This window comes from Haemaphysalis longicornis, unplaced genomic scaffold, assembly GCF_048455015.1.
Source record: "Haemaphysalis longicornis isolate Haplotype H1 unplaced genomic scaffold, Haemaphysalis longicornis Haplotype H1 scaffold_6, whole genome shotgun sequence".
In the NCBI taxonomy this organism is placed as follows: Eukaryota; Metazoa; Arthropoda; class Arachnida; order Ixodida; family Ixodidae; genus Haemaphysalis; species Haemaphysalis longicornis.
This window is the reverse complement of record NW_027526407.1, coordinates 23,998,625-24,008,838: the sequence shown is the minus strand read 5'-3', so window position 1 is coordinate 24,008,838 and position 10,214 is coordinate 23,998,625. Positions and strand designations below refer to the sequence as shown.

General features: G+C 46.4%; 1 protein-coding gene across 1 annotated transcript in view; it reads left to right on the top strand.

The window, feature by feature from the left end:
- LOC144142306 (atlastin-1-like) overlaps positions 1-10,214 on the top strand; it is a 36,356-nt gene that overhangs the window by 1,527 nt on the left and 24,615 nt on the right. Inside the window, exons 2-6 of the mRNA XM_077673709.1 lie at positions 381-518; positions 4,726-4,808; positions 8,628-8,955; positions 9,019-9,231; positions 9,314-9,532. Of these exons, the coding sequence (XP_077529835.1) occupies positions 381-518; positions 4,726-4,808; positions 8,628-8,955; positions 9,019-9,231; positions 9,314-9,532 (981 nt within the window). The remainder of the gene's footprint in view (positions 1-380; positions 519-4,725; positions 4,809-8,627; positions 8,956-9,018; positions 9,232-9,313; positions 9,533-10,214) is intronic.

Sequence of the window (10,214 nt, the reverse complement as noted above, 5' to 3'; positions counted from 1 at the left end):
CGGGAGAGAAATTTACCACAGCCTTCAGCCCTCCCAATAAATGGCAGAAATAACGAGCAGCGGCATAGCGCGGAGGGGACAGATCGAAGCCATTCGAAAGTATTGAGACGGAAAGGTATTGGGAAGGAAAGTATTGCAGACGTTCAATTGGACATGAATGCTTTCGCATTCACAACACGTAAGAAATGTTTATGTTTCCTTAGTGATTTGTTACCATGTTTGATTTTTTTATTGACCGAAGAACCCTATATTACTTCTTTGATATGGGGGGCTTTCCAGTCATACCTTCATCTTATTAAAAGACCAACAAGGGCTGAGGGCTCTGAACATTACAGCGTTCTACGCATCTCAAAAATGTGCCAACTCTGCGTCTTTTTCAGGAAATCGGCGAGCTATACAAGCACTTCGTCCAGAACAAGAGAAAAAGGTTGCCTTGGAGGGGCTTTAGTGGGGCACCCTCTAATACGACAGCATTTCTAGACGGACTGGACAGAGCCATGTTCTTCCTTTGGACAAGGGTAAGACTTGTTATTTTAACACGGTCGGCGCGGCACAATAGCAACAGGCATTGTTTAACAGCGGCTGCCATAAATAAGAAGGGTTTTTGTTTGCACATGCGGGGGCGAATTCTTAGGAACATTTAGCAGCTTGCTTTGTAACGAGCATGCTGGAAGCATCTGGTGTTCCTCCAGAACTGCGAACCCTCAAGGTGCGGTTAAAGTTTGCGAGAAATGCCATAGGGTAACGCTACAACACCCAAATGAATATCCGAAACCCCACAAGACAGTATAAGGCAAGTAAGGATGATGATGATGATGGTTAGAGTTTTTTGGCGCAAGGCCAGCTGGGGCAAAGAGCACCAAACAAAATAAGGCAAGTCATGGGACCCTTATCGACAACGATATATTCAAGGCAACACATCGCTCACAGTAACTAAATCAATCGGTATCTGGTTGTAGCTTTCGGCAATATATAATTTTTGGCATTTCGGTCAGACCCCAGGCCTGCTGGACGGCCCAACCATTTAGGTCTAACTTCGTCGATACACAATGAGCTTCGCCCACAGTGAGTTTGACGTTGGGGGGAAGAGCGTTAAGGTTAACTTTCAGGCCACCACTCTTTAAGCCTACACATGGACTATACATTGGTGATTAACCAAGCGCTCATTTATAGTTCAAACAGAAGAAGGAAAGGCGCAAAGAACAGGGAGGATTATGGCGACGATGATGAAGGCAATGATGACACAAACTGTATGAACTTAACTGATAGAAAGGTGAGGGGAAGAGTAGGAGAGAAATTTTAGAGAATCACAGTTAAAATCGTTGGGGCAGGGCTCCAGTGCCTTCTGCTCCCGTCCTCGTCCGGATGATTACGTCCTTGTGGACCTGTAAGTCAGGGTTGGCTAGGGTGTTGTCCCAAGATTCTTGTGAGGCCATTTTGGCTGGTCCATGCGATGTCGGGCCTCTGTCCAGAGGTGTAGGCAGACCCACGGGACGTGGAAGGGGGTAGCGGTCTCTCCCTTTTGCCTGCAGCCTTGTGTGATATCGGGCGTGGTTTTGTTTGGCCAGCAGGATTTGTGGATGGAGGTATTCGGCTTCCAAAACACTTTAGTGCCACCACCTGAAGGTACCTGAGAGTACTTACCCCCTGCGACTGTTTGGAAATATCTGAAGTTCTGATCGCGAGCCACCACGTTGGCCTGTCACGCGGGAGGCACCTGGAAAATTGTTGTTCCCCCTTTGACAGGGTGGCAAGTTAGCGCAGTGGCATTGCCCTTGGCTCCTGCCCTCTGGTACCAGCTTCATATCGCAAACAAGCCCATGCGTTTTACCGGCTTGTCGTCGTAGCTCGTCTGGGGCACGGTATCATACCCACCCCAGTAACACGTAAGGGAATACGCGGCGTTACGCACCCAAACAGAGGCTTCGAAGAAATCACCGCTTCCATTGGTCGGGATCGAACGTGGGTCCCTCACGTTACTGGGTCCCTAGCGGCAGCCGTTACTCATGTTCAAAGTGTTACGGGTCATCTGTGCACTGCGGCGTCGCCACAGTCGCGGCGTCGCCAACTTAAAACTGTCGCCACAGAGACTGCTGTTTCCAGACCTCAAACATAAAGTACCAAAACATTATGAATGAACGCAATATTTACCGCAAAGTATTAAAAACTCAATCCCGTGTTTTTATTGCCTTTTTCAGGGGCTGCGGTGATGATTGATTGATTGATTGATTGATTGATTGATTGATTGATTGATTGATTGATTGATTGATTGATTGATTGATTGATTGATTGTGGGGTGTAACGGGCCGACGCCACGCAGGCGATAAGGCGCGCCGTAGTGGAGGGCTCGGGATTAATTTTGGCCATCTGGGCACCTTTACATGCACCGAAGTCTCGTACGCACGGGCGTTTTCCCTTTTCGCCTCCATCAGAAAAGCGGCCGCCGCGGCTGGGAATCGAACCCACGACCTCGTGCTCAGCAGCACAACGCCTAAGCCACTAAGCCACCACGGCGCCCTCTTGTGACTACTTTCGGTGTCAACGCCAGGCTGGTACTGTAACTGTTCAGGAGAGGACGCCACAGCCCCTCTAGTGAATTACGTTTCCGCACTTAACAGGGTTCCTGTTGAGTGAAACTGTTTTAATATAGAATTTTTTTTTATTGCGACGCCCATTTTGGCACTCATTGTCATGATTCGAGCGACAACGAAACGGTCTAATTTCTCGTTTTATGAGACGTATAAGGCTTTCGCCCTGAAATAACGCATTCAAGTTGGCGTGTTAGTTCAAACTGGGTATCCATAGCAGGAGCAGAGTACGTTACTGTAGAGTTAACCAAACACCGCCAGAGGGGAATAAGAGTTAGTCTGCCTCGTGCCTTCAGACAGTTGAACGTTACGGCAAGTGAGTAAAACATGTGCACGACAGCATCAGTTAGCTCTGTACTGGGGAAGCTGTCGCGTGCAGTCTGGTCGGTCTACCTGCCGAAGAAATTCGCACCAAAACACGAAGACCCGGTAGCGAAGAAAGAGACGCAGACATGATGTAGCAGAGAAGAAGTCGTTGATAATCGCTAGGCTTCCGCCTTCAAAACACGTAAAGAGACTTTAGTCACGTAGGAACTTTTTGCACTCTTCAATTACAATTGGTAGCAATACTTGTTGAATGAGTTGGCAGAACCATGAAGGCGTTGAATTCTCACCGAGAGTAAAAGGTGGCGTCTTTTGCCAAATAATGTCGCGGTAATGCAAAAGTAATACAATGCTCAAAAAAGTTTCCCGCACGAGTAGAACCTTGGTGAACTCTGGCACGTTTTTTATTGGCGTCCCCCCCTTTCGGTCGCCTTTTCTAAGGTCATGCTCTGCTCTCATTTTCTGCTTAACGTACGGCGTGTAGGTATTATATACGTAGACAAGACCCTCCCAGACTCTCAAACAAGTGATATGGCTCATAAGTGGGAACATTGTTTAGCCTGAAACAAATCTTTGGCGTGACTGATGCAAAACTTCGGACCATAAGCCAAAGCATCGCGTTCTTTTACGTAAAAGTGCACGTTGTGGGGCCATAAACGAACCCAAATAAAACGTTGGTATAAAGCCTGCCAAAAATCCGCAAGATGTGCAAGAACGAAATATATTACGCAATAGATGATATCTCATGCTGTCGGCTCTGCCAGGGCCGAGCGCAACGACAACGAAAGATAAAGAAAAGACGATGTGCGTGCGTATTATGAACCATATATGTGCCGTTAAAGCACTTTGAGGACAAAGCGAAGAGGTACTTACGATTTCTAGTAAGATGTGTGAATGCGGGAGAATCCCTTCTCACTGAGTTTCCCTGAGCTGTCGTACTGAGCTTTGTGTCATCGGGTGTTGTGCTGCTTAGTTTAGTGTTTCTGGGTATACGATGTGGCAAAACACGCAAAAACTCAATTATCCGTATTAGCAGGTTCCGCTAAAGTTTACAATGTAGAAAAACTGATTAACACACAAGAAGTTCAGCCCTAAGCCTGCGTGAAGTCACTATTTTTTAATCACATATGCATCTCTTGCCAGAAATTGTTCACACGCAATGGAAGCAGTAATCTCAAAATATGGGGCCCCTAGAACATCTTGAGTTTTATTATATATATTGGTAGCCGGCAATTAAAACTGTGAAGACAGGTTCCTGCCTTTACAATTTGGTCGTGAGGTTCTGGGGATGTCGTGTTGTTTCTGCTACTGAGGTAAGTAATGCTTGATTGATGCTCATGGTTAGGAAGACAGACACCTTATCGCCTGCAAAGCATTAAGGAGAACTGGCTTGCTGATGGGTCCCGTGTGCCATGCGGCTGCTGCTGGTTCTGGCTTTGTCTCACCATGTGGTGGTAAGGATAGCTGTGGACGTTACACAGTTGGACTTGCCTCTACTTACCTTGGCGCCGTCATTGACTTGGACACCTAGATGTGAACGGAAGTTCATGCAATTAAACTCACCGGGTTGTAACAGACACAATGGTTTGAGAAAGAAGACTGAAGGCTAAGGACCAATCACAGCTGACATCTTTAGGCAATGAAGGAATTGTATGCTTCGCATGGCCTCGCCAACAATACGGCGATTTCTTCTAGTTTTTACAGCAACTTCACCGTTATGCAAGCCTTTTCGGAGCATATGCAGGTTCTCTAAGGAGTTTTTTTATTATTTTTGCCTCTTTTGTATTTGATACCTGTATCCATTTCCCCGCAGGTTTGGGGCATGAAAGCAATACAGACGGAGATTCCTACGCAGGTACAGCGTAATTCGGAATCTTTTTCCGGAGAAGATGATATGTAAGTAAAGATGACATATACTTTTCACCAGTAATAACAAAAGTCCGATAAAGTGATAATATAAAGCAGCTGATTGAGCAAGTAAGCAGATATGAATAGCAGGCGCTGGCATTCCTAGAGTGACGCTCGGAGCCTACATTCATTTGGCCAATCCCGAAAGTGAATACACGTGTCTTATGTTTGTGTGGAGTAGTCTTCTTCGTGGCATTAGATGACCTGGAGGAGTGCTGTCCACACAGAAAATCACCCTCCATATCTATAATAATTACTCTGACCAATTCATCAGATTTTTAGGGCCAGGGTTTATAGCACCGCTGTAAAACACAAAATGTATGAACCTGAAGCCTATTGTTTTTTTGCTGTTTCTCATTAATTTTTGGTATTTAATACGAATTGTTAGATATTCTACTACTTTCTAGATTTATCATGATCATAGAGCATCTGCATAAAGCCTTAAAATTTTGTTATTATCACACACACGCACGAAAAGGACGTACGACCGTGAAGTCATGATTTTCGTCGCGGAACTGCTCACACATCGGCGGGGTATCCCGTATTAGCCAGTGAGTTTTATTTTGCAAATGTGGGCAAACAGTTTCCAGTACACACCTGCTCGAAATATAAGTAGAAATTTGGGCATTAGTATTGCTTAAGTAAGTCTCTGCGCAGTAAGAAGACAGAATGAACCGCTCCTGTTGCAAAGCAAATGCAACTCTGAGTACGTAAGAAACAAAAATCAGGCCAACATAATGATCTTCACAAAGACGGCGAAGTATATAATCGGTAGATAGGTGTGAACCAATGCGTACTTATGTGATGAAGTCTTTAAGTGTGTGGCATAGTTTGTAGCGGTGCTGCTTGGTACAACGCCCCTACTGCATAGTTCCTACTGGTAGACAGATGTTTTGGTTCATGTTTGCGGCACAGAGGGAGAATTGCGCATGCCACGCCCGTAAGTTGAGCTCTTCGTGAATCGATGCGGTAGGGGCCATTTTTTTTTGTTTTTGTCCGTTTTTTTTCAAATATTTTCCGTACACTCACGTAATTGATTATTCGAACAGCTAACACGGTGTCTTCGTTATATTAAAGCACATGGTACTTATACTAATGTATTGTGTCTTTTTTCTCAAACGTCATAAGGCTTACTTCAATTTGTGTTGAAACAGAAAGAAATCACAGAAGCACTGCTAATGGTATGGAAGGTTGTGTGAATGCACACCCCGTTTCCATAGACACTTTTATTGGTTCATCGTTTAATGCGGGAATTGTCTCCGTAAGCGCAAAAAATGCGCTCTCAGTGATAACCAAAAAGCGATGAAAGTTGCTCCACCCCCACCAGTGTCTCTAGTGTCCTTGTGTCGACAATCGATGTTTTGCCTCTCAGCTTTTCCGGAAGTTGTTCCAAAATTTGTGTGGAACGTAAACGGTACGTAGTATATATAAGTCCTACCACGAAAACGTTGGTGTCAACATGTTAACAACTCAAATGTCTCCAACTCTGGTAGCTTCTGGAAGTGTGTTTTTTCGTCATTGTGGTGTAAAGAAGAAACCAGCTGGCCTGGACAATAAACTCGAAACCGATAAACTCGGAAAGCTGGACGACTTAGGTGATATTATCAAGGTAAAAAATCCCCCGCGCACTTACATCTGTTTACGGGCTTTGAAGGGAAAAACTTGGCGGTACTCATTACCTCTCTTACTGCTACATTGTATTTCTGTCTCTTTCTTTTGTTTTTTGCCTTTTGGCACAAATTACTTTGACAACCTTTCTTATTCCGTTTACGGGGCATTACGTTCAGCTGCAACGCGACAAGCACTATTCTAAAACCTTTACATTTCCAATTATTAATTTAAGGAAGTTTGTCAATCGGTCACATTAGCCCCTCAAAGCTCCCGATCCCTCAGAAATACACCAACTTGGTGTGTTCGCGGCATATCTGTCCCAACTGCGCCGAAGGATAGGCGCAGCTGAGAAGTAAATCACTGCTAGTCCGTTAAGTGATCTTCATGGTTGAATTACCACGTCTTCGCTGCCTCACTGAGGTAGAAGAAAACACTTAGAAGCTTAAAGGAGCCATGAAGAGAAAATGCAAGTTTGTTTTATTCGGAAGATTTCATTTTTATAGTGCCCCCAGCGCTTGTCCGGATACAAACGACGCTTTATTCACTGAGAAATTATTCAATTCAAGTAAAAATTTCGATTTTCCCGCTAAATCGTTTGTTTTCCCGGTCTGCAATGACATCACAGGAACCGACCGCTCTGCTCTGTAGCCTGGAATACCTTAATTCACGCGTCCGCCGTACAGGGTAGAGACGCGCATACGCTGGCGCCGCCATTTTGAGTCGCTCGCTCGCCGCCGAAGCAAGTGATTGTGTCAAAACCGCGCTAAAATTATCGCCGCAACGCGGTTTACTGGCGAAGTTTGAATCATCTTACCTGTTTCGCGTTGCTAGGTCTCGTGGGAAACGAAAACCACAACGCGTTGAGCACGTTGACCCAATTGCGGCGGCACGGGACCGCTCAAAGGGTGTCTCTACCCTGTACAGCAGTATTGCACGACGTATTCTACTGTAACCTAGATGGCGCCACCATACCGTGGCAAGCCATTTTCTGCCTTTGGTTTGTTTTTGAACGGATTTAAACATGGCTTGTTTTTGTTCTGGGAGAAAATAATCATTCCCTGAAACTGCTCGCTCGACAAATATGGTCACGTAAGACACCGTTGCTTGCGTCAATCGGCCAGTGTCGTCTTAGACAACCCCAAAGCGCCGCGGCCCCGCAGTGCTGTGCAGCTAAACCAAGCACTGTGCGCGCAGTACCAACAGCAGTAGGCAACAGTACTTCTATGTTTACATGTGCTTTCGTAACTTTACTGTTTGTCCCACCATTCTTATTGCTTTGTAAAGAATGTACCCTAAATTTAAGCGCAAATCGCTCGTTCGGCTACCTTATACACTCTACCTAATTTGCGTCTGCTTCTGCCGGCCTCCGCCAATCGCCGAGCTGGCTCGAATGACATCTTAGGTTCTGTTGCGGGAAATGAGCTGGTGGGTCGCATGGCCATTCTCTTTTTTCCTAATTATGTAGCTTATTTGAGCGAAGTTTATGTTAAAAGTGGTGTCAGCATGATTCTAACGAGGCAATCGTTTGAATGAACCAAACTTGTGTTTTCTCTTCATGGCTCCTTTAAGGGAATCATCCCACCAAGTTAAGAAGCTGACGATGTAATAATTATCCAGTCAGTTCTCCACATGTTCATTGCAAAGCACAGCGAAGATCTCAGGATGCCACTACAGGATGTGGATTGTTCAGGCGTCGCAGGCGACACAGAAGGGTGTACAGGGCGATGCCACAACTTAATCTGGAGAAAGGAGCCTCAGTTAAGATAGCTAGTCTGCCTTCGCCATATATGACAAATGCCCTATACTACACTCTTTGCGAGATGTGTGACTTTTTCTCCGAATTCGTTACTAAGGCAGGAGGAGTAGCATAATTTCGGTCCAGTTAGTCAGCCGACGATGCAAGACTTAGGGCATGAACGTGTCTGTAACTGCGAGTGATCCGGAGCTCGCGTGGGGAGTTTGAGTTAAGCGGTGAAAGAGTACATGACAAAGCTCTAAATTTCACCTTGACAGCTTTTCCTGCTCTGTGTCTTGCTGTTTTGTGGCTCCCGCAGGATGCTTCATGATACGCCCCCTTGAAACCAGCCGGATATAGAGCCACTAAGTCATCCTAGTTCCCAGTAGTCGCGACCTGCATTCCCGCCGTTCCTGCCTCGCCGCCAATTTGTCTGTGGTCGTTTGTTGCCTATCACACAGAGACGACATGCTTGATCGGGTGAAGACAGGTCGTATGGTGCAAATCCTGCGTACTACAGATGACCACAGCTTCGAGCTGGACGAGGAGGCGCTGGGCCGTATTCTCCTGGCGGACGATGTGAAAGACAAGCCCGTCGTTGTGGTTTCAGTTGCGGGCGCCTTTCGCAAGGGAAAGTCCCTTCTGCTTGACTTTTTCCTTCGGTACATGCACAGCGAGGGCGAGAGCAGCTGGATGGATGACCCCAGCGTCCGCCTAGGCGGCTCGTCCTGGCGGGAGGCCTGCGAAAGGAACTCCACTGGTATTCTCCTCTGGAACGAGGCCTTCTTGGTGAGGATGTCTATTTTCCTTGCTGACTGTGGTGGGCGCATTCTGAATTCCTGACCTCTGCAGGTGACAAGGTCCGATGGTCAGAGACTTGCTGTATTGTTCATGTACACTCATGGGGCCTTCGACTCCACGTCCACCGCCGCAGACTGCTCCAAACTTTTAGCCCTGAGCACAATGACCAGCTCGGTGCAGGTCTACAACCTCTCTCAGGCCATCAAAGAGAGCGATCTCCAACACCTACAACTCCTCAGCGAGTGCGGAAGGCTGGTGGAGAAGGTGTGAGCAGATTCAGTGATGGCTGGTGGGCTATGTAACGTACGCTAATATGGACTCTTTGCTGTAATTTCTCGTTCCACAGGACCGGACTAAACAGCCCTTCCAAGAACTTCTGCTCCTGGTTAGAGACTGGAGTAACCTGCACGATGCTGCATACGGAGCTGAAGATGGCACGTGTTTCCTCGATAGGACTTTGCAAATGTTGGAGGAACAGAACCAGGAACAGAAGCAACTGCGCAGGATCCTGAGGTCCTGTTTTACGAAGATCCGCTGCTTCCTCATGGCACATCCTGGTGACAGGGTATGCACTGTAGTGCTCTTTGTTGACCGCGAGCGTTGAGGGTTCCATGAAGACAAAATACAAGTTCGATTTGTTAAAAAGGCGGTTTTGTCCCGATAACAATATCCCTTCCATCGCTAATTTTGAACAAATATTTGACATATTAAAAAACACATGGTATAGTGGCGAATCCTCAAGCCCTATCCGGCGATTTTTGTGACGTCACCGAATCTTGTTTGTGCGATTTGCGGCCTCTGACCTATACCACCACCCAAGACGTAACTGGGAGATTGTAGTGGGGACTCTAATTCCGTTCGATCGTATCCCCTTGATGCCAACGCAAAGTTTCCATGATGATAAAAGTGATTTTGTTTGTTGGGAAGTTCGGGCAAAGCAATTTTTAGTTGAAATCTGTCCGTGAGGACGGAACAGTTACAAGTTAATTTTTTTTGTGTGGCAGCACAATACATTTTCTGGTCTGTTCTGTTGCCTCTTGGCGCATTGCCCAAGCAGCCACACTCGTTTTTATTGCCTGAGGAATAAATGAGGCATGTCAGCAAAAATGTTTGCCGTTGACTTACGGACAGACAACGTGACGCGCGTGCGTAGAGATGTAGCGGTAGTTGAGCCGGTGGCGTCATCGGCTGCATTGGCGCTGCTTTCACCCACTGGATACATTTTCAGGGAGCCGTTAAGTACAAGT